Consider the following 25,889-nt stretch of genomic DNA (forward strand, 5'->3'; position numbering starts at 1 on the left):
AGATATTTCTGCTGTAAAGGCATTTTATTTACACTACTGGTTAAACCCACATCCCATGACTCATTCCGTGGAGGAAGTGGGAACACAGAGACATATTGAGGCGAGTTTCCCCATGAACAGCATTGGCACTGTGTCTATATTGATAGAAGTAAAAAGGGAATCCACAGAATTTGTTAAATCAAATGCAATAATTTCTAAGGCCATTTGCCTTTTTTTTTCCCCTCTCCTAAGCACTTACTCTCCATTTACTTTCTTTCTTATAAATGTTTAAAACCTCAATATGATAATAAACAACTACGAATCCACCTCACTTTTTTTTTTCCCCTCTCCCCTTTTATTCCTGGACTGTGAAAAAATCTGAACTTGAGAACCCAGCCAGATTCTGCCTCGTGTACAGGAGCACCTGTACTTCAAGAAAAATGTTCAAATTTCATTATTCATTCTAAAATGATTACATCATCTAAAAAAATTGCCTCTAAGCATACTATTGGTATTCCTTCTTATTCTTAATATTGCTGATTTGCAGTATACACCCAGCTTAAATCCAAAATAGAAGGGTTCTCTTGAAGGGAACTGCTGCAGAGCTATTTATCACAGTAGAAGAACATCAGATTTGCAAAACTGTTTTTGAAAATCATTTCTCTTTGGCTTCAGATTAAATGAGCATACATTTCAGAAGTAATTCTGTCTATGGTAAAATTCCACAACTGAAAACATCTTGCTTTCTTTTATCTCATAATATAAAAGCTCTTGCACAGTAGAACCGTTTATGCTGTCCAGGCCATCTTGGGAATACTTAACTACAGGACTTTCAACAAAAAGTATCATCTTTCAGACTGTCCCTAAGCACTTGTCTTGTGTTTCAGCTTCTTAAATCCAATACCACCTGCGGATGAAATGTACTCTGTCAATATACAACAACGGCACATCTTTCTGTCTGTGCATCTACTTTTTGTCGAGAAATACCCAGCAAGATGAAAAATGTGCTATTTTGAAATGACTTTGGAAATAAAAAAATACATTTGCCTAAAATTTCATTATTTTTGATGCTGTTGAAAATTTTCACGGACATCCAGAAATACCTTTCTTGAGACAGAGTATTAACACATCTGGAACTGTTATAACATAACATCCACTGCAGATCATACCAGATGTCCATGGTATAGTCAAATATCCCACCTCTGACAGCCGTCAATAGAAAATACTCAATGAAGACTAAGAGAACAGTATAAGCATACAGTGTTACTCTGCCAATACTCTCTCGATCTCCAACAGATCTGCAATATAGATCCTTCCACAACCAGATAACTTCAGTAATAATGCATTTTGCCATTCGATAATCCTAAACAACTGCTTTGATGTACTTCAATCTGCAAACGGTAGTTCTGTATGATGAACATTCCTACCCTTATTACAGAAATGCAGTGAAAATCATGCCACTCATGATTTTACAGACAAATATGGTACCTCCATCAGTCTGAAGGGACCTAAATTCTTTACTGCATCCTCTTACATGAGGTATTCTATACCTTTAACCATCAATCTGCCCTCTTTCCAATCTTGCTTTCTCTCGTTTGAAACAGGGGGAAGGGCCACAGGAGGAAAACATCCAAACTTCATTGTTCATGGAGCAGGAGAGCACAAGGTATAATGAAGATACAAAGAAAACCAAAAGAAAAAAGTGCATCTTTATAACTATCTGACTAATCTATCTTGATTAGTCAGATCAGGCTTGATTAAAAAGCAATACTAAAAATTAGTATAGCTAAGAAATTCCTGAGTATGTGGTTTCTTCTACCAAGTCAATTCATTGCAATATAAATGTGACTGCTTGTTTAATAAAAAATACCTCCAAGAAATTTTATTTTCACTAATGTTTGGGGCATTTTTCCTCTTATATAATATAAAAGAAAGAGCCTTTAAGGTGCTTTCCCTTATACTATTAGACATGCTGCATTTTAATTGGAAACTTCTGGAAATAAATTTTACAGTGAGGCTGCCAAGCCTAAATTAATACTTCACACCATGATATTTTTTGTTTTACAGTTTCCAAATCAGAATCGACCAGAACTTCTCTGAACTTTTGTTCCACAGGAAGGGCAAAGGTTTTAATGCGGCTTTAGTCTGGAGATTACTTTCTAAATATTTTGTAAAATCTGAGGGATTTGGTAAGCACTTGAGATGAAAAACACCAGCAGAGTTTGTTTTTGCAGTCTAAGTAAAATTTAAAATGTAAAACTACCAAGAAAGAGAATAGTCTCAAAAATGAAGAAGGTCAAGCACCAGTAGCACTGAAAAAACAAAATAGGAAGGTTAAACACACATTTAATTCTTTTATCAGGTACAGTTTACATCTGTATTCTATTTTTTCACAATAAACCCATTGATCTTTTATTAAAAGTGAATTAAGACTGCCTTCATCTCCATTTCCAGCCAGCTGCTTAAAAAGAAGCTCTCAGACTACGTAAACAAAGTAACCCTAAATTATCAACAGCAATCCATTAGAGCCAGGCAGCACCGCCCGAGAAAGAGCGCGCCAGACTACAGGTTTATTAAATTCAGTCTTTTCATTGAAAGACAACCCCGCTGGAATCCCATCAGCAAAGTACAACAGCAGACCCTTGCTCCCTGATTTCATTACATAAACAGAAATAGGCTTTATCGATCCCCAGGAGAGTCCTTTGCAAGTAACTCTCACTGCTGTGTTTTCACAGGCGGAGGCTGGACCGTGCCGCGCCGCGCCCGCGCGGTGAGCCAGCGCCGGCGGGGACAAAGAGCTGAACGTCTGAATCCGCTGCTGCCTCCAACTGTCCGCAGTCACTCACATGGGATCCATCTGTGGAAGGCCTGAAATTCTTCAGAAAAACAACAAAAAAAATCCACCCCAAAACAACCTATACAAATTCACTCCCACCTGATAGTCACTTTTTTCTTTTTAATCTTTTTAAACAAACAACGCCCCCCAAAATTAATAGATGTGGAATAAAGAAAGCAGCTTTATTTATCAATAAGAGACTTCAGATTGATCATCAAAAAGTATTCAGCATACAAGAAAGTATATACCAAAGAGGGGTTAAATCAGCCAATGTAGTGTACTTTGTGGGTAACTCAATGAGTAAGAAACAAGTTGGATTTAACCGTGGGGTCCACAGTCGCATGAGCAAACAGACTGCCTGATACTCCAGTGCCAGTATCAAATAAGTTGATTTTATTCGAACCGCAAACTTTGAATTAATTATGCAATCAACATTTTTAGGACCCAAGAGTTGCACTCTTGAGAGCTTAGCCACCTTTCTGTTATTAAAGAATAAGGCATTGTAATCCTTAAAAGATGTTATGAATAATAACCAGAATTCATTTCCTAGCTCATAAAACTCAAACCACTTTTGAGAAGTATATAAAGTGCAAGGGAACTATTCCTTCCTCTTCAAAAAGCTGTGCTGATTCTCATTCTTTTAGTTACATTTATCAGAGGCACAAAACCTGAGTAATGGGAATTTTACAGGCCAGCCAGGGAGCTGTAATGCGCTTCCCAATGCATCTCAAATATAGAAATGCAGAGCAAATGCTCTCCTTCTCCCATATTGTTTGATTTCCTGTAAGTGAAATGCAAATATTTCAAGTCGTATTTCCAATAGAAGTGTACCAACACTTATTCAGATCAGTTAAATTGTTATGACGTTACTTTTTTGCTATTTTGTTTTTAAATGTACCCCAACAATCTTCAAACTGACTGACCAAAGCAATGGTCTAATTTGCCAACTTTCACCTCTCTTCTGTTTATTTCCCAATTCAATGTAAACTATTAACAGAAATAACTAATGATACATTGTTTCCAAGGAGAAAATAGTTATGGCACTTGTTTCCTAGATGTCTTACAACTAGCAGGAAACAAATACTTTCCTACAAATATTGACTGTATATTCATATTTAGCCGTTCTTCACTCAATATAAAATATTTTTAGCGTTTCAGAAGGTTTTCACAGTGTCCCTCAGGTAAATAAAATATCTCGGGTAAGTGTAAAACAGATTCAGATAATGAATAAAAGACAAAAAGGAAGACAGCCAAGAGTCATGCTCAATATCCTACAACTATCATGCCATTATTTGGCATGCTCTTAACCCACCACGAAAACTGGATTAAATTAATCTTAAATTTCACTCTGATTTAAGGTAAATCTCAGCACTTTATTTGCCTATGGTGGTCTGCACAGAAGCACTTAAAGAAATACTTCCCTCCCCTTGAAATACTTTCAGAAAGCATTATCATTCGTTTTCCCAACACATGCTATTCCTAGGAATCTCCTGAATTGTTTGGATTCTGCTATCTTCATAACTCAGCGTACACTCTAAATAGCTGCTTTCACCTTGTTCTCTTTCATAAAAATCATCTGAAATATTTAACACTTTCTGTCTTGCTTTTGATACTGGAAAATGGCCAACAGGTGTCTGAAAAGGCTCATGGACTGCTAGAGAAAAAATTGCTTTCCGCTAAGGAAAAAGGGGAAAATTTGGGACAGGTTTTTTTTTTTCCTTTCCCCTTTAGTCTCTAACTCTGTCCAGCTCTTCTTCCTCCTTTTGTATGCCAATATTATCTTTCCCTCCACTCACTGAGTATAACAAGCTAAGGGAGGCTGTGGATGTTTATGTGACAAGATACTAGCTATGAACTGCTACACATTTAATATACAAACGTGCCATCAGCAAGATCCAAGAAGCCAACAAAGTGCTGCTTGAGATAACGTATATCCATGACCACAGTCAGACAGACCCCATTATCCTCTCTAACACCACCGTATTAATCAACGAGATAATTCTGGTTTCCAGTTTAAAAGTTAACAGTAATTAGTATGCCTAAGAGACTTTCACTTCACTGTCGTGGAGGGCTGCTGCACAAGTGATGTGTGCACGGCGGGCGTTTATCATCTCTGTTTTGTCAGCTTGGGATGCAACTGTCCAAAGCTAAAGATAACGCACAGCTCTGGGCATACTCTGTCAACCACTTTCAAGCGTTACTCCCTCCTCCAAGACTTCTTGCCAATAGTTTGTGCTTTTTCATTTATAAAGACCAGTACGTGAGAGTTTTCCGTTGCTTGTTCTAAGCAACTAAAGCCACCCTATCTGAAGTCACCGTATTAAAGCCACTATATCTGAAAGAAAGCCAGTGATTAGGCTTGCACAAAAGAGGAAAAAAAAAAATCTGTATGTTAGGAATTACATCATAAAAACTATACTTTTAACATCTCTCTGATGACTAGATAGACAAACACATATTTAAATGAATACTTCCGAAAAGATAATTTAAAGATAACTTTTGCAGGGGGGCGGTTGCCAGTCTTTTATGTTCATATTCTTTGCGCTTTGAGATTTATTCAAGCCAATGGGTGTCTAGTGTACAGTAACATTTCTGAACTTGGACACAAGCCATTAAACATCTGTGCCTATTCCCACCCCATACCTGTTCTCACTCATTTTTTTTTCTGGCTAAGATAGATAGATGGATAGATACATACACACAAACAAGTTCTACATTTACTGTTCTTAGATTTCAGTAAGCTTAATCCAAACAGTGCATGCTACTAGGCTGAATTTGCCATGTATGTAGAGACAACAGTACAAAACCTTACAAAATGGTCCCTTCAAGACCAATAACGAGTATTATTTACCCTACAACAGCTATTGTACCCTGGTTCCAGACTTCTGATGACAGAAACAGCAAGTTTATGGATTCTGAACTGCCCTAAGTTGGCTGAGTGTTTATCCAAAGCTGAAATAATAATATCCAAATGACAGACAAGTATGAGGACAACTTCTGAAACTGAGAAACAAAGAGAAATATTACAAGTATGTAGCTACTCAAAAAAGCTTACATAAAATTCCGGTCACTTTTTAAGTATGTTTTCTAAGTACTTTTACATCACCAGATTGTTGATGCATCTATTTCGCCTTTTTGTACTTCCCAAGGTTCCTTTTTTTATTATTATTTCTTTTTTGCTTATATCGCCTAATCTGTGCTGTACACAATGGCATTTTATTAAAATAGACTACTGTAACTAACTTTAGCCTTCAATGTTGCTACATAAACTTTGTGTTTGGCATACAAAAATAAGAGATGCTTATAGGGGATGGTACTTCCAGGAAAACCATACCGTACATTTGTGGCTGGAATTCCAGACACTGCCACCAAGAATATTAAAACATTGCATAGCTTCAAATATTGCTATTTTATCTCTCTCATTTACTAATATTTAGTGATACTAATATTTCAGTGATACTATACTGGCAGAATAGTGACATCAACACAAGCCTGAAATTCTAAAGAATGTTTCTAATTCAAGGTGTATTTGTACACATTTACAGACTGAGATTCCCCATGAAATTAAAACAGCCAAATGTTCGAAGATTTTATAGGAAAAAACATTATTTCTGTGATTTTAAATAAAATAGATAAAACCAGTTAACATTTACTGGAAATTGCCATTAAACATCCAGTTGGGAAGAAGCTAATTAAACACGGTACCACACGGACATACTTCTGAAGCGGGAAGCTAGTATCCATCTTGCTCATAGAGAAGCCACACAAGAATCCTAAAAAAAGTAGCGCAGTTTGAGAAGCCTTGAGCAGAAAACAGTAAGAAAGAAGAGCTAAGCTCGTACATTTGATGAATATTAGTTTCTCTGAATTTTAGCTAACTTTTTCAACAACTTAAAAAAATATCAAGTATATTACAGGAAAAAATGTAATACACGTTGCCTTTTTACTTCAAAAAACAAAGGTCTTGGGGAATAAAAATGGTATGATTACTGAAATAGAACTTGTTTACTTTAAATCTGCAGCAGAAATTCTTAAGGAGACCCTAGCATTAAACTTGGAAGGATAGATTAAAAAAAACTGTGACAAAAAGATAAAACCCAAGTAGGGGCCTCAAGAGGAATGCTTCATTAGAGACACACCAACTATGTTGACTTAGGTCTATCTCAAAAGGAGTTTATTTTGGCAGCTGTGAGAAGCAAAAGAAAAAAAAAAGAAAAAAAAGAAAAAGAAGTGAGCGTTTCAGTCATGTGGATCCCATATCTTTCTCTTGAAGAGTTGCCATAAACTGACAATATTTTTTGAGTTCATTAAATTAAATGTATGAAATTAAGTATTAAAGTTTATTTTCTTATATTTAACATAAAGTGAAATAACCACAGGAAAAAATGCACAACCTAATATATCATACTCACGCTTTACACTTACATACACAGGATTGTCACATTGATATCAAATAGCTTTAAACATTCATATGTGGAGTCATATCTAAAAGAACAGCATTCATCTAAGCAGCTTACAGACACACTCCACAGGAAAGCTAAATTAATGCCCTGTCAAAGAGGCTTCTACTATCTAGTTATCAAAGTAAAAACACTACAGACCATGTTTATTTAATAGAAAAAAAAATATCCAAACACAAAATTAAATTGATAGAATTTAAATGAAAGTGAGCACGTTTTAAAATATTTTTCTGTACAACTGCACAGGGAACCAGAAAATTAACATTCACCAGAAGTAAACTACCAGCACACAGAAATGGGCGTGAGGGCAGTGTGCATAATTTTTTATTTTTATTTTTTGACCGTGATTATGATATACCAAAAAGTAAACCAATGCAAATTAACTTTTTAATCCTTTGTCATGATTAAAAGAAAACAGGGACTAAGCCTGCTGCCCTTACTCATATGACTCACTTCAACTGAAATCTGTTTTTTCTCATCTTTTAAAGCAATAATTCTAAAGGATGACACAAAAGAAAAGCAGGTATATTCTACAGCAAGATACCTGAAAAGTAAATACTGTATCTATGAAGTCTCCAATTTACTCTTTTTATACATGCATAACACATGCATTGCTCTCACAACTCAACCCAACTGCAGATTCTCGGCTTCTGGATAAAACTGTTCACTACTGTGCACCAACATGGCACACAGAAACCTGCGTTTCTTCCTGTCCATGAATTTTTGTACATTTTTAACCCTTTTGACAATTCTTTGCCTGTACGTCTATCTTAAAATCAAACTCCCCATTACAGCCGATGTGTTCTGTGGTTACCTCCAAAACCTCGTGCCTTAATTTCATACATCTAAGGTATGAATTACCTTAATTAAGGTACCTTAATTTCATACATTTAATTTTCCCCAGCAAGCGCCAGCGCTCATCAGTGTCCAAGTTTTCCCCATCTTTCCCTAGCATCTCTCCAATGACTATCCTCAAAGAGTTTTCCCTGGAGCCCCAAACCTTTTCTTCTCCCAGCTCCAAAACTCAACCCTTCATCCCACTCAACCCCCCATGAGCCCAAGCCGCTCAGAGCCCAGGTTAGCACTTGCTACTCAGTGCCCCTTCTGCTCAGCCTTCCACACCACATCTATCTCTGCATTACCACCTACACCCATCACACCACCACTGGGAATACTACCTCTGTACTAGACTTTTCCAAACTCTTGCTTCTGCCTCTAATGGGGTTTCCAAAAACCCAGCCAGAAACACATAGGACTTGCCAAAAATCTAGCCAGACAAGACTGAGGGCAAGAAAATAAGATATACCCAGGAAATTCTGGGCTGATGGTAGCCTTATACTGAATAAATAATTTCATACTTCACCTTCATGCCCAGCTATTGATTCAGTCTGTGGAACATTTGAAGACATAATAAATACTAGACTAATTGACAGCTTTTCAAATTGTGAAACACTGATGTGCATGAGTTGAAATATACTCCTAATTAAGAATTCAGATGAGAGATAGTGGCTTTAGATTACAATATGTTATGTGGGATTTTCAAAAGCATTTATAGCGTTTACGCAATCAAATCATGCGAAAAACAACGTCACTTCAAAAATTGCCACTCCAGCTTTTTTCATTTCTATTTGCTCTCATACATCTAGGAATTGATAATTCAGAACACTACAAGATTTTTAACTTTAAGGCTTTCTATGAATATATGGTACACTTGACATGTTTTTTCAAGTCCAACAATAAAAAAACCTAGTAAAAGCCAAATAATTTACCTTTAGTCATTCAACACTGAAATATACACAACCCAGTATTGAAGAAACAACTTCAACAACAGTGGTATATATACGCAAATAGGTGTTAACTAATTTTAGGATAGAAGAAAAGAGTAAAGTTGTAGGACAAAGTGGAGAAAACAGCACAGGAAAGCTTATTAGTAAAAACTTAACTTCTGCAGAATCTTGACTAAATAATATTGTAAAATTCAAGTTAACACATCCTTAACACACACAAAAAGATGTTATTCAGACTAAATATCTGAAGGAGAAAAAAAGGCAATGATAAATCTCAGTGTTTAAGTGTCTACAATTTATAGGATAGAGTAACACACCTCTGCCGAAAAATCTAAACGTACTTTTCTCCCCTACATCTGCAGATTAAAAAAATGAATAAATAAATAAAAAGGCTCACTTTACCATTCCAAGCATGTGTTAGAACTTAAACCTTAACAGCAAGTAAAGCAACCGCTATATGTACAAAGTATCAACAAGTATCTGTACAAAAATTCTGGACCATCAAAAGAAGTGCACTTGAAAAGAACTTTCTTCTATTGTCCCTAAAAATGTTTATTTTCATAGTAAGTTTTCATTCATGAAATAAGCATTCTAATTTTAGGTCCATTTTGTTTGTCAAGTGTTTGTTAAACAAGCTTGCTTTGTTTGCTGGGAGAGGGGAATTTGTAAACAAAACTCTCTGTGCTCTCCGAGGAGGCCGTTCTCAGCAGGAGACCATCCTACATCACCCTGGGACCATCTCAGCATGTGGAGCTCACAAGCCACACCTCTGAACTGAAGCCATTATTGACCTCACTGCAACGGTCTCAAAATGAGACAAAAAACTGTATTGCAAAAAAAGTGTTAAGTTTTGTCACCATAGCAGAGATGGTATGTGGTCTCCAAAACTGGAAATGCGTGAAGTAAAGCAGCCAGGCATCACCCCCCCCAACTACAGCACACGCAAAGACCTACTATAAAGAGCCAAAAACCCCAATGCTGCAGAAAGCAGAACCTGAACTGCCCCCACAGCCCATACCAGCTTCCGTTCATCTTCTCAGCCTTAAGACTCGAAACTGAAAAACAGGCTGTAGCTATATTAGTTGCCAGAAGAAATACCAAACTGGGAGAGCCCCAGAGTTTCTAGGCTTCAATGCATTTGAGTCCCTCTGGGACCGTGCTAAATATAAGAACGTGGGGAAAGAATCCAAATATAGGAACACTAAACAAATGTAGGAATAAGACATAGAAAATATGGCCAGACAGAGAGATGTATTGAATTTTTGTTAAACTATTTTGCAGGGAAGAATAACTGCCTGAGGACATAGTATAGTAAAAATAATTCTATCCTTTCAACATGTTCTTTTTGACATTGACTTGTTTTCAAACTCCTCCTTAAGTTAATGAATTCTGTCTCCTTAATTATAAACAAAATATAAAACTTGTAATACCGCAATTCTTGTCAAGTAAGTCCATTTTTATTATACAAAACCGAACAAAATGAAATTATAGTAGCAAATTCTGTAGTGGTAATTCTGCATGCAGCTTTTGCATCTATTAGCAATGTAAATACACACGTGCATGCTTGTGGCTCTGTAAAACTGCCCAACGCTATTCTCATAGTTGGTTAGAACAGATTCACTATTATGCTTTCATCTGAATTACTACCATTAAAAGGTACACAAATGTCTACTTGCATGTTTAGGAAAACATACTGTTTAACATTATGTATCCCCAAAGTCTTTCAGCTGAAACATCAACACTTCAGTTTTCTCTTAATGCCAGATGTTTGGAAACTGTTTTCTTTATAATCACCTTCGGAGAAGAAAACAAGTTTGAAGGCAGATGGGCTGCAATCAGAAACTATACCATATGCTACATTAAGTCCTGATCATACCAAAACCTGGTAATTCAAGGGTATATTAAACATACACCCAAATATAGGATTAGGTGAGTGTTAAAATTAGAACTGCACTTATAAAAATCAAGCACTTTATTGACATTCTAACAGTTTATAATCCTCACTTTTCAGAGTTAAAGTAATTAAAAATTGCCAAAGCAATCACCTTCCTTTATTTTAAAATCAATAAAGCTCCACATTGTATTCATGTGCATACATATCTTGAAACATGAAAGCAGTTCCATGCATTTTTAACACATTTTCAAAATAGAGAGCAAAGTATAATAAATACTTGTATGCTTAGCATCATATGGCATTAAATATTGACACAACAGTTTAATCCAGATCTACACATCTGAAGGACAGTGGCAAAAAGTGTTTCTAAACTTTTCTGCCTCCTGTTCAGCCTTGGTGGCATCTGGAGCTGTTTCAATGTACAGCAGCGAGCAGTGGGCGCTGGGAGGTGTTGTGCTGAGGAGGCTTGGCAGAAGCCTCCACCACCACCCCCTGCAGAAGGTCTCCAGCTGCCCCTTTAGGGAAGTTTTCTGTTGGTGTTGCATAGTCCAAGCAACCTAACGCAGCCAGGAGCCAAAGATTTGGCTGAAAACCCAGAAAGAGTTCATAAATCTCAGGGAAGGAACAATATCTGCAGTTTTAAGAGACTCTCGGGAGAAGGTTCACACTCATTCCTGTTTGTTGTTGCTCTAAAGACATGTAACCACCACAGAGGCATGAGGATTAAAGAAAGCCCATTTTACGCAGAATTTAGCTTGTACTAGAGATTTTAGATACTTTTGTGGCAATTTGCAACTTTTCCAACTTAATGGGTATTGGCTTGAGGAATATTCGCATCTTTGTTCTTGGATCATCACACTAACTTCTTCCCATATCACAAGTAAAGGAGGTAAATGTACTATCGTTTAAAACTTCATCAGAAGGTGGGGGCTGTTAGTACAGCATTTGAGGATTAACAATTCAGTCATCAATGTGATCAAGAAGGCATTTAACATACAGAGTTATGTCCCCCGCTGACAGAGAATCATTTTGTGCTTATAAATCCATTAAACCATCATCAGCAACAAACAGCATCCAGTTCTGAGAAAGAAACCAATTTATCTTCTAAAATAGTTTCAGTCAGGGCTTACAAATTGAGCTCTATTAGAAGCACACAGCAATTTAGAGAAACACATAAAATACCATCTTGCAAAAATTTAGGCTGCACAGGTGCTGTCCTTTGGATCCTTTCTCAATGCCACACCTAATTTTAGCAGGAATTGTGGTGGAGCAGCCCCAAAGCTTCTCCCTATCAAGACCTTCCCACCTGATCTCCCTATAGCATCCTCAGATTGCCCAAACCGAGAAGCAGGGGCAGAACTTGGGACCGGCTCTCTGGCTCTCAGCCAGCCCTATAGCTTTTTACTCAGTGTCCTTCACTGCCACGGTAAGATATAAATGGAGGATGCAAAGAATAGCAAGCCCCCCCAAAATATACTGTAATCTCTCTCTGCTTTCCTCTCCTTTCCCCCGAATGGAAGATAATTTTAAAAAATTAATAGCAAGCCACACGATGCCAACTGGTAAAGACTAAAATGGAAAGAATGTAAAAAAAAAAAATCATAAAATAAATCATGGATCAACTTTACTGACCTAGCACTACGTAGCCCTTCAGAACACTAGCCTCAATATCTTAAATAAATAAATAAAATCAGTGGAACAAAAAGCTCATCTTGTCTTCTGTCCATTCATAAAACAACAGTGCACTTGTGTTGGGATGAGCAGAGAATTTGGTTCCTATGTACTTTTGCTCCACGAATCCATTCTTCTTCAATTAGTTGACAATGGGGTCATTTTCACACCCTTTTTTTGTCATTGTAGCTCAGTGTTATTTGTAAAAACATTTTTATTCTGAACAAGAAAGGCGAAGGAAGCAAACAGTATAATATTCTATTAAAAAAGATAATCTACTCCCTTGAAACCTTTCTAGTAAGAATCCCAAAATTATCCTACACATCTAACACAGCAAATAACTACTCTTAACAGTTTCAGTCATTCCTTATAGAACAGCCCCCAGGTCTCGCTAGGCCTCCCCAGTAAGGTAACCTTTGAAAGCCTTAGGGAATTGATTTTATTACATTAAGAAAAAGTTTTAAAGAAGCTTTAACGGAAATATTTCACTTCTCCATTGACCCTTCTGCTCAGGGCCCTGCTCCATGCAATCTCCCAGAGCTCCAGTGCCCTCATGATAGTCTTCATGAAAACATAGCACCACCCAAGAGCCTGCCAGGCTCCACAAACTTCAACTGCTGCCTCTAATACCAATTAAAGAGAGTATAGATTTGTTTTTAAATTATTTGCATCTGAATAACGTTGCTGGCTACCACAGGATAACACAAAGTAAGCTCCTCCCCTACTAGTAATATGCTGCTGGTGTGAAAACACCGTTAATTACCATCATCTGCAATCCAGTATTATCGCATCTTTGCTCTGGGTTTTGCTTATTTTAATTTGTTACCTTCTTTGAGCTGCCACTTCCAGCATTTACTGTAATACTATAAATAATAATTTACTCTAATAAGGAAGATAAAACTCATCCAGTGGATCTCCATAGGCACTATAAGGAACAGCCATAAAACCCTCTATGTTTTGTCACCTCATTTAATGCAGTATTCTCTCCTGAAAGAAAGAAAAATGTAACTTTTAACAGAGACTAGCTAAACCAGAATGAACAGCAGAGAGATTAAAGAGCATATACACGTGTGCTTTCCTAGTCACTTAGTCACAAACCTTGACACTAAAAATAACTCAGCCCAAGTCCCAATTTAGCCCATCCTGAGAACTTTGTACTCGCACAATTCCCATTTTTTCTCCTTTCCACCCTCTCTCCTTGCCTCCAGAGTCTACTATCTTCTTTAGTACAATGAAGGCAATGATTCATGTTATATAAACAAATGGTAGAAGCCAACGTCAGCATTTGAGGGCCTTAGACAGAAGGCCTAATTTTAGACATCATTCTCTAGGACAGAAATGCAGACATGACTGTAGCCATCAGGTTTAGAAAGAAGGGTGTTGAAAAAAAAAGAAAAAGAAATAACATGGGTTTTTGTATGCATGGTAGGTAGGACAAAATGTAATATTCTTTAGGAAGAAAAGTTCAGGTCAGACATGAAGAAAAAAATTCAATGAGAAGACTAATAAAGCACAAGAATATATAGGGATATAACCACCAATGCACAGAGACATGTATAAGTTTATTGAAGGAGACTTTTGGCATATGTATGTCCAAAGGGTCTTAAAAGTTAACACAATATAGTTGACCCTGGCTTGGAGTAAGGGGATGGACTACATAATTCCCCGTGGCCCTTGGCAAGTCTACTTTTCTATGATTGCACTATTCCCTCCTGGCTCCAAATCATTCCCCTCTGTAGGAGTCTGGGACTCTTGTTCCCAAACGCTGACGTTGAACTTTTTGCAAACTAGACTGTTAGCAGCATTGTGTTTAATATCAGGATTGAGGATAAATAATAGAACCTCATTAATATACTTTTACTTGGAGACTCAGTACAGTCACCAGCTAAACAAACTCAGACAAAAAAAAATAATCATTCAAAATAATGAATTGTCATCTAGATTAAATGTAACACTTCAGAGAAGTGTACTGTGATACCTCTGTAAAATTAATGAGGTCTTAGTAAAACCAGACCTCATTAAAGTATCTACCATTAAATCTTTCCTGGAAAATTGGAGAAAAAACATCTCTTGTGTAGATTAACTGACTTGTCAGCCAGCTCCTACTGTAAAGACCACAAGGTGAAATACACAGAGCCAGGAAAAGCAGGAGTTCCTGGCTTTCAGACCAAATAAATTCCACTTGACAATATTGCCTAATTAGAGATAATATAATCAGCAAAATAGCAAAAATAAGAAAGAATACAATAAGAGCAATCGGATTTGAAGTTAAATGAGAGATCCAGTACTCCAAGCGTTGCCAGATTCAATAAATGTGGTGCACAGATAAAACTAACCAGGGTTTCAATGACTTACACTTCAGTGACAGATTTAAAGGGCTGATTTTTCTCCAGGACACAAGAACTTTGATATTTTGCCCAACACTTGAAAACTGGCATGGCTACAAACAACTTCACACAGAGACTATGATAGGAAAAGTGAAGAGCATTATCTTCATACATATATTTTAACCTTTTGCATCATGGCATTGTAAGATGTCCATTTCTGCATATTCAAATTCACTCACTTTTGGGAATACCCACAAAGAGACAGGTAGACAGACAAAATTCAGAAGAAAAGAATGTTAACCAGTGTTTGAGGACTATCCAAAAATTACTAAATCAACAAAAAAAATGAAGTGAAGCTGACAAAGCAGCACTATATTCATTCGCTTGTTAGAAACTTTAAAAATACACTCAATTCCATGCATTCTTACACTTACTAGCAAGGACTAATGGATTTATAGAACTGTAATTGGAACATTCTGAAACGTGAGTTGTGACCTCATTCCTCAGATGGAGAAAAATTAAAGACACGTGAATTGTGAAGTGTATTATTCCCCCTCCAAAATAAACCCCAACCAAACAAAACCCACACCTCTTTTGTCTATATATTTCACAGTTTACAGTTCTCACTTTAATTGCTAATGGTTGCTATGGAGGCCTCAAATAAGCCTTCAAATAAGATTTAGTACAAGTCAGCAATAAGCAGTGAATTTATGACTATGCAGAGTCATGAATTAGACATGATAAATTTCTACCAGCTATTATCATTCAGCAGATGGTTTGCCTCAGGTTTATTAACATGATCCTGAATAAATCTTTTTAGCAGTTCTTTTTGACAGAGACAGGCAAGTTAGCTCTAATAACTCTGAAAACATCCACCGGTACAGAATTGGCCAACAATTTAACAAACCATACCTCTTATTCTTGTGCTTTTATGAAAGTGAGGTTAGTTTACTTAAGCCTCACACAGATTAATAAAATCACAACTATAGGGAAGTTGTCCCAAATTAATAAAATTGCTGTAACAAATAAAAGGTGTATAACTTATCCCCGCTGATATGCATATGTAGGTAGTTAATACCATCTCTATCACATTTCTATGTTTCTTCTTCAGAACACCTGAACTGTGAATCCTGAATATATATCTCCTTATGCACAAACTACTCCTGTTTTATGCAGAACAAAGAATCTTTACTAATAGATACTGAAATCACTAATAGCATCAATATTATCATCATCAAAATCATTAAAACATTAACATTCAAGTCTGATATTTAAATCACCTCATATCTGGAATTACTTAAAAAACAGAGTGTATTACTTTGAACATTTCTCTGAAATAACTTATATGGGAACCGGTTCTTTTGGGGTTTTTTGTTTGGGTGGTTTTGGGTGGAGGGATGTGTTTGTTTTTTTAAAGACTGCATGAAAATGACATAACCTGATCCAAGCCTCATACAGAAAATAACAAATGGATAGTTTTAAGAGGACCTACTCCTATTTAATAACATTTATTTCTCCAGTACAGAGAAGTAAAGCACCAGAAAAAAAGTTTACTCAATTTGAGGAAATTTGTAATCAAAGACCCATCACATAAAAAGTTACAGGTATACAGCTGAAACTGTAGAAAGGCCATGTCTCACAAATACAACTTCACTCTAAAAATGACTTTCAGATACAATTCCTTCGAAGCTTGTAAAACATACACCCCAAAATTTCTGCTTCTGGACACATGTTTATTTTCTCAAGGGGTAGTACAGTAATGAGAAAGAGACTTGTTCACTTCAGAGGTCAGCTGAGACCTATACAACAGACATTTCTTTCTGCCCTAATAGAAGTCTACAAATAATACAAACAGGCATAAATACACATATTATTTCCACTTCAGTTCTGCTACACTTCAATCATCTTAAACTTCAAGTAAACAACTGAAAAGAAATCCACATTTCCAAAATTAGAAAAATAAAGCCCCATGGACATGTTCGCATTTTTCCCAAGGGAGTTCTAACTGACAAAAAAATAAGTCCTGATTGCAAATATTTTAAAAGGAAAAATAAAGTTAAGAAAAAAAGACACGGCTGGGATCTGTGTTTGTTTCTAGTAGAAAAATGGGATTCCAACTGGTTTTAACCCTGCAAATGCTGTGTGAAATTCAGCACAGCTTCAACACTTGCACCAAGGAAAAACTATAATAATTTACCAATTACACACAGTGTAAAACAGCAGCTTAGGAAAAAAATAAAGAAGGGATTGCATTCACTATCTTTACCTGCTATGAAAACAACATAGAAACTGATATTCTGCTTTTAATAATAATATTTTCAATGGAAATCCACTGTCAGCATTCAGTCATGGCTGTTGCTATCCAGAGCAGAGCATCTCCTTATTCCTGCTTTTTGATGCTCATTACAGCGTAGTTTTTGCAACCTGACTAGAAATGTTGTAAAGAAAAAAGAAAAGCAACCTCGAGTGTGGCCTCAAACACTTTGTAAGATGCTGTTCGAAATAAGAAATACTTTAAAATATTTATTACTAGCACTACAACAAGAACTAAAGAACTGATAATTTTTCACATGAGGAAAAGTGAAAGGAAAAAGCTTTTATGGAAGAAAGGAAAAAAGAAAAGAGAGGAGGGGAGAGAGAGGAAAAAATGAAGAGAGGAAAAAGAAAAAGGGAAAAAAAAGAAAAAAAAAAGAAAAAAAAAAAAAAAAGAAAAAAGGGGAGCAGCAAGCTGTAAGGGACACCGCAACCCTGAATATAGCATATGACTTATCCGATCCAAGACAGCCAACCTTCTAGTCAAAAGACATTTGATAAAATATATGTAGAGAGAGAAAGACTTTTTGCACTCGTTACAACTTGAAGGAATATTAAAGCAACTTGATTTTCAGAAGCATTCAACATGTGTACACCGAGTCAATCATCCAAACTACTTTTGGAAGTCTCGGCCAGCCACTTTAAAAGACTTCTCAAAATCCCTTTGGGTTTTCATGCCAAAACTCCGACACAATTCAGAGTAGTCTTTCTCCCTCAGTCGCTAACCCAAACCATTAGAAGGAACACGTGGGGTAAGTTCACAGCTCTGAAGAAATGAATGTTCAATCTTAGCTGCTAATGTAGGGGAGTATCCTGGCCAGCGGGGAAGGCCGGTGAAGAAATGGAAGGAAGGAAGAAGCGAGGCAGTTAAAAGTAATGTTAACAAGACATACAGATAAATAGGGATTTTCCCCCCACTTCTGCAACTCATCATTTTCAGGGCTTTATTACTATTGTATGTTTCTGCCTTTGTTTATTATTTTGTTGTTTGTTTTTAACAGTCTTGCCAAAAAATCAAAACCACTGTGTTGCCAAAACTTTTATTGCTTTCTTAGAGGAGATAATGGTTTTTCAAGCCAGATATTTCAGTTCTTTATTAACAAATGGTACTGCAAGCAACAACTTGGCACTCTATAATAAGTACTGACTTTTCAGAATATTTAGTTGACTATTTATGACCTGTTTATACAAAAAAAATTGTTTTGCCCTAATTTGAATGCATATTTATTCCTATAAACTGATGAAATTAATCCTGGAAAAGCCACTAGTACAAGTGCTAACAGACTTGAGCAGAGCAACTCCAGTCCTCCAAACCACTCTCAGCTTATCATCTTTTCCCATTATCAAGGTAAATAGTAATACCAGTGAGAAAAGCAGGCTGACAGCTGGTAGCAACTTCAATACATGCTGAATAAAAAGACCAAGCACGGAGGTATAAAAATGCCAGCTCTTTTTGTGTGGAACTAGTGACACATTTTGCAAAGCTGTCTGCTGCTCAGTGGCAGAACCGTAACAGCGTGTGCTTATACCCCAAAAACCATAGAGGATCACATTAAGTCACATCACATTAAGTCCCTTTCCCTCGCACATTTCAGCTTATTTAGCAAATCCAAGCTTATTGAAAAGGTTAACTAAACTCCATGGTCAGAAACGGCGAAAGAGTCAGGACAGGCGAGGATGAGCCAGACCTTTGTAGATCCCATGGACGTGGAAGTCCAGGCTACCACTGGATGCATTTCACTGCTGCAGGAGGAGTGATGCTGAAATTCCTGAAAGCAGCCAAAGAAATTGGCTCTCGAGTGCCATAAAATTCCAGGGGCACCGCTTACGACCACAGTCAGTCCGAGGTATTTAGTTTAAGAATGATTAATCACAGATGAATCAGCCTTTTGTTTCTTTTCTGACATTTCAGAACCCTTTCTAGTATTCCATCTATCTGAAGTCTGGCCATGCCTTGATACTGAAGGAGACTGTTTGAAATAATTCCATTTACCTTGGCCTGCATACAAGTCTGGATAAAGATTTCAGTCAAAACACCTCTTCACATCATAGAACGGTCTTAAAATGGTACACAGAGATAACACAGCAAGAAGACATTAAATCTGTTACCCACTTCAAAGTACGCTGATGGTTATTTACAGGCTTAGCAGAGCGACTTCAGGGAAAGCAGATCATTGACCAAAACAAGTAAGGACACGTGCTCCAATTGCAGTATTCGCGTGCAAATACTGACATTGAAAAAGCCTCAGAAAACCCAGAAGTAAGGAAACTCACATAGAAAACTTCACCAACAACCACTTCCCAATGCGAAAACTTAGAGGAGAACTTGGTTTAAGGTGAGCAGAGGTCTAAATGGCAAATGCAGGGCAGCAAGGACATTTATTATTTACACCAGAAGCACAAGCCCAAAATCTATTTAGTGTCACCCACTACAAGACTCAAAATCAGTATCAAAGAACTGTAATGGAAAGAACAGAAAGGATCGCAAGGAATTCAGTAGTGACTGGAAAATGTGAATTTAGAAACATAGAATCATGGAGTAAAATTTTTTACTTGGAAAGATGCAGGATAAAACAGGCAAAGTATCAGTACAGGAAAAAAAAAATCCAAGATCCTTTCAAGCATCTCTCCGATACAGCTGTTTGCTAAAGGTGGTTCTTTTATTTCTGTAATTCTATAACTATGTTTGTAAAAAAATGTCTTTAACAAGTACAGATACAGTACTTAAACACAAGAAGCAAGCCTGAGACCAACATCATTCTAAAGTAAAATACTTTCTCATACTTAAAATTTTATCACAGACTCCAAAATGCATTAGGAAAAAGACTTTGCATCTTATGAGTCCTGGAAAATTTTCCACGAGACTATTTTCCAACATAAGAACTACCACATCTAACGGAGCCTGAAAAGTTTTACCACAAGGTCGTGAATTTCTTCAGAGAACCATTTTAATCTTGTATTACCCTAACCTACCCGGAAAAAATGGAACAAAGCCACTGCTTAAGGTTTTTCATAGCATTTTTCCATATTAATATAGTTAGTAGGACTACAGAAATCCTTTTGTCTCAATTTAATGTAGATTTTATTTTACCAGTCCATAAATATTAACCTATACATGGGAACAAATCTAAGAGAAGCTGGGAACTAAAAAATAGCCTAATATTGCAATATATTCCCTTCCCCTATCTTAAGTAATTTCACCAGTACTCCACTGTTTTAAAAATCACATTGCAATCAAATGCAAGCTGTTGGGAACAAAAGGAAAGGGAAGGAAATAGAGAGTCTAAAGGAAGCTTTATTTTTAAAAATTTCTGTAATTATGTCTGATCCATTGGGTGGATGATACTCATTAAATATTAAACTTCCTGCCTGATAATCCAGAATTCTTCAACTCTGTTACTGAGCCACAGAAATCCTGACTTGGGTATCCTCTTCGAGGACACTCAGGCCTCCGATCTTCAACTGGACTACACACTGCTTATGTCCAAAATTGTACCATTCGTGGAAACAGAATAGTTTAGATGAAAAGGTCCAATAACGTATTCTCTGCCAGTTCAGCTCCTGACCTGCTCAGCGGTGGCTAAAAACATTCCGGTGCAGCTGCGCTGTGAGCAACTGGTGGGATATTCTGGCCATATCAGAAGGTGACTGCTCAAAGAAACTTTCTTGGAAAAAGATAAAAGTATCATTTTAAGAACAACTGCATAAAAAGCAGAACAAGCATACTAGCAGCCTTATTAAAAAATAAATACTTCAACAAAACAGTCTGTCAATGCCTTGGACCTCCTTAGAGCACACAACATAACCAAGATGATCTGATGCAGAAGGGAGGAGCTGTTACTGTATATGGCTCAGTCACTGGTATATATAATCAACTATTACCAATGCTTTAAAAACTGATGTTTGACTATTACTTTATATCCACAAAAAGGTTAGAATCCAAAAGAGATGTCTACAATTTGCATTCCGAGAAAGTACCACGCAGAACAAGGCTTTAATGCTTGCTGTTGGAGATCTATACCTCCAATCTAGGAGTCATGTGTATTTAAAACCAAAACGTCCAGCTATGTCCTCATGCGCACAATATTAATGCATCAGGCTTGGATTGTAATACGAGTACAACAGTTCATTGCACAGATCCCCAATTACTCCAACCACGTCTTGTTCAGAAGACTGAGTTTTACTCCATGAAAAGTGGAACACTGTCAAACTCCTTAAATCGACATCATAAAGTTACTTACACATCCCAATTCATCAGCTATCCCTCTTCAATCAGCAGGAAGACAGACAGCTGTACAGTACAAACCAGCAGTACCACGTTTCCGTCAAAAATTAAATACAAATGTCAGCTTAGGCATATCCACTGCTCACAGCCTGTGACTAGAAGAGGGAAAATTTTCAAAGATTTCCAAAATCCTTTACCATAAATAAGTATAGCATGCATGTGTTCTTCATAAGACACTGCTTATATAAAGAAGTGATGCTGTGCCTAGCCTCCATTTCTAAACATCCTAGGACAAATAATTTGCAAAGAAAATTACAAGCAGAGGATAAAAACCAGTGGTTAGCTCTTCAGCTCCTTCCTTTTCTTTCCTTCATTTCATTCGCTTACCTGACATCAGTTTAACAAGTTATCTACAGCCTGTCATTCTTCCGCACTAATATCATAAAGGGAATGGAGCCTCTAACATCTCTATTAAACTGGAATAAAGCAAAGTCTTCGATATGTAATGCCTCTAAGTCAACCAGGCATTAATGAAATTACTTAATCCGCAAAGTCAGTACTTACCCACCCTACTTTACCACTACCAATCACTTCACAAGAGTAGTAGCATTATCCAGACGCATTTCATAGCTTAGTTTTAAAATTTGTTTCCAATGTACTATTTCAGTGAGGATAAAGTAGAACTACAGAATTAATGTCAACCTGATTTTCAATTACATTTGGCCACTTCTAAAACAACTATACAGAGGAAAAGAAATATAAAATAAAATAAAAACCTTTGCAATTCATTTATTAAATTATTACTCTCCCAACACAGAGCATTACTTACCTGCTATTGTGTTTGTTATAAATATATATGTATAGGCTTTCTTCTTCTCCCCACCCCCTGCCCCAGTAATTCTCATACTGGGACACACTTAATTACCTAAGCACATCGACATGTATAGTTTCTGGAAGACTAAAATGTATATTCTACCAAATCACAGTCATATCAGATAGTCATTAAGTCTAAACAAGGGAAGAAAAGGCGCTTTTGATAAAAAAAAAATTTAAAAAAAATTATAATACTCCTACTATAATTTATTCAATTTCCATTATTTGAGAATGAAAAGCTAGAAGCATCGTGAGAATCTTATATTCTTGATGCCATTATTTTCAAATAACAGCACAGGCCCAACAGAAGAGATACCACATTATAATAAATAATACAAATGTATAGTGGCTACTGAGGTTAGCTCCCAGTTTTACAGCATTTAATCTTCATATTTTAATAGTTTGCTGGCTACTTTAATACATTGACTTACGGATGAGCTTTGCTTAATCCATGTATACAAAGTTCATGTTTTTATTAAAACCTACTACAAGCGGCTGAACCCAAAGTTTCCTGGCAATGATATCTTTCAGAACTGGGATGCTTTTTGCCATTACAGTCAGATTTGTTTCTTTTCTTAAGTGCCTTAGTAAGCTAAATGCATTCCTTTTACAAGTCTTGAACTACATAGGTTGTAGAATAGACAAGGGATGTTAAATTGCAGTGTTTCAACATGAACAAATCATCCCAAGCTTTTAAGTATTTCCAAAGAGTAGAGCAAGTAATCAGAACCTGTGGTTCAAGCTGGTGATACGATAGCCTTTAAGATGATTTAGATGACAGAAGCAGTGTTTTCCAACTCACCCATTTGCTTCCCTCAAACTTAATATTCTCTTTGTTTGGCCAGCAGATGTAGATGATAAACTCAAGTTGGCAAAGGGAGGAGAGGGGGGAAGGAAAAAAAAAAGAAAAAAAGGACAAACATCTTTTACCAAAAGGAGAGGGAGGGATTTGTTATTTTCAGAAGACTGAATCATCATGGCCACGTGTAGTGTAGCCACAATAGAGCTGAAATGGTTTTTCCTTCACAACCATCACTTCCATGAGCCTCACAATTTTTTGGTTATTTGAAAACTAGCTGAAAACACTGCAGATTTTTAGCACACTTTGAGGAAAAAAACAAAGAAAAGACTGTACCTCTTACTCTAGATTTCATAAGTTTTGTATCTTTCCACATTATTAACAGATACATTTGGTTACATGTAAATATTCAGCAAATTTCTATCAATGTTCAGTGCTCTGAAATTGTATCATAATATTCAAAAAGCAATGATACATTTACAAAGAAGAGATACCACATTCACGAGATCTAAAAAACACAGGAGAGAGACACCCTTAGGTACTCAGGTCTAAACAAAGTTGAAGATAACAGGGGTTACAAAGGAGGTTTGGTGACAGATTGGTTGTTCTAAACGTCCTGTGGATTCTCCTGACACTTTCCTCAAAAATCTGCTAACCTAGCTCAAAACTGCTGCTCACCTAGCTTCTCACTGGCTTTATCAATAGACCACGTCCCCTATCTCTAACAAAAAACAAAGAGGAAAAACCCAAGTACAGCCAAGACCACAAAGGCATGTTATCACTGCCTATAGTCACTAAGCAACAGTTCCACAGATACGCAAACCTAAAAATGGGAGAATTTTAGACTATTGGAAGATATACTGTAAACATGAGATAGCCAGGTAAGCAAATGACAAACTATTATCTGACAGCCTTGAAAACCTCTCCATGTGAACTGCTTTTAAGCCAACTTGTAATAAATACCACATGCAGCTAAATTAAAAAAAAAAAAATCCTAAGTCAAGTTAAATAGTAACCAATGTTCAAATTTAACCATATAAAGTCTACATTAAAATCCAAAATGACAATTACAAAATATTATATTACTACAAACACTGTCAAATGCTTTGAATAATAGTACACTGAGGAAATAAGTAAAAACACACTTTACCTTGTATCTCATTTTGGGGCATGAATGAATGTAGAAACCCATATAATAAAAACAGAGATCAGGAGCTTTTTCATGAAGTTGCCTAGTAAAAGCAATTTCCCTGTGAAAGGAAAGAAGAGACTAATTACTTTTGAATACAATTCTTACATTCATTTTACCTCTTCATATTGAAATATTTTACAGCTACCTGGCTCTTGACCTATTTAAAGGACTAGACTTTTATCAAATAAAAATTGAACATAATAAACTCAAAACTAATGCTTAAAAAAACCCAAAGATAATAAACTGAAAATTAATGCTTAAAAAACCAAACAAACAAATCACCAAAATGCAAAACACCATGTCAGGCTTAAAAACACTTTCATTTTTGTGTTTTTTCTCCTGCCAATTGACTAATTTGAAATTCAAATAAAAGTGACTAAGAACCTCTATTTAACAGTTTTCTTGTTAATATTCATGTACATTGGAATACTACAGAAATCTGGCCGAGCTATTTTACACGGACTGGCTAACATTGCTCAGGAAAACATCAGAGTATTTTTAAAAAACAAGATTCAAGGATAAGCCTCTTATTTGTTCTCTTATTTGCATTCTAGCAATTTACATGTAAAAACATCCATCTTTATGCAACAGAAGGTATTTTTCACCTATTCCATGTTTATTTGTATGATTTTCTCATTTATTCTGAAAGAGATGTGTCAATGGATTCCAAAACAACTTTGCTTTTTATTTTACTGGCCCAAGGAAAATAGTATTATTACAAAGATTCTGACAGTGTTTCCAATATAATGCTCATTTTTACAGCATTTGTAACTTTGCGGTTCACATTTTTACCAAATATGACAAAATATGGATGTTGGTTCTTACTTTCAATGTCAAAGGGATAAGAGGATATGAGCACGTGCATATAGGAAGCGTGTACAAATACTGGGGTTTTTTTTATCACAATATTAAGTTAGTAATGAAGATGTTTAAATACACAGAAAAGCTAATATTTCAGTTGCATGTAGTTTGCTGAGACCATCATGAGTCCACAATAACTCTGTATCAAGATACATCCACTCCAAGAGGAGAAGGTCTAGAAATAAGTTACTCTATATCTGGAAAACCAGGTAAATACAACAGATTCCAGAAGTGAGAGTACTCCCAAAAATCTACAAACATCACCTCATATATATAATCTTTAAGACATGGCATAAAGTTAAACAATCTTACTGTTTCATGCAGATTATCCTGGACCTAATTAAACAAATACCTTTCTGCAATTCAAAAAGCTGGAACACTACAGGGAAAAAACCATTATCTTTGCATTTCAAAATCTCTTAAACACTCTTTCCAATTGGACTACACTGTTAGATTTAATGAAGCAAAAAGACTCAAAGTGAACAGAAAGTGAAGTAAATAGATGATAATATAATGAGGTAACAACTGGGCTGCAGCAGCAGTCTTACCATGGGCAAGAAAGTTTCGTGCAAGCCAATTAGTGCACGTGATACCAAAGCTAGCTTGCTTAGAACTACTGCCGGTGTCTTCACATGTACTACAGTCTCCAGTGATACATCCCAGCTAAGGACC

General features: G+C 36.3%; 1 protein-coding gene across 16 annotated transcripts in view; it reads right to left on the minus strand.

The window, feature by feature from the left end:
* Positions 1-25,889, minus strand: part of ATE1 (arginyltransferase 1) — an 86,194-nt gene that overhangs the window by 25,082 nt on the left and 35,223 nt on the right. For 13 of the 16 annotated variants that reach the window (XM_075155207.1, XM_075155203.1, XM_075155220.1 and 10 more), the window contains one exon: positions 24,315-24,414. In XM_075155207.1, the coding sequence (XP_075011308.1) occupies positions 24,315-24,414 (100 nt within the window). Of the gene's footprint in view, positions 1-2,951; positions 5,151-6,549; positions 6,589-13,581; positions 13,615-24,314; positions 24,415-25,889 lie in introns of those variants that run through there. The other 3 variants (XM_075155213.1, XM_075155211.1, XM_075155212.1) reach the window with 3 other exon arrangements.

This window comes from Calonectris borealis, chromosome 7 (genome assembly GCF_964195595.1).
Source record: "Calonectris borealis chromosome 7, bCalBor7.hap1.2, whole genome shotgun sequence".
Classification (NCBI taxonomy): Eukaryota; Metazoa; Chordata; class Aves; order Procellariiformes; family Procellariidae; genus Calonectris; species Calonectris borealis.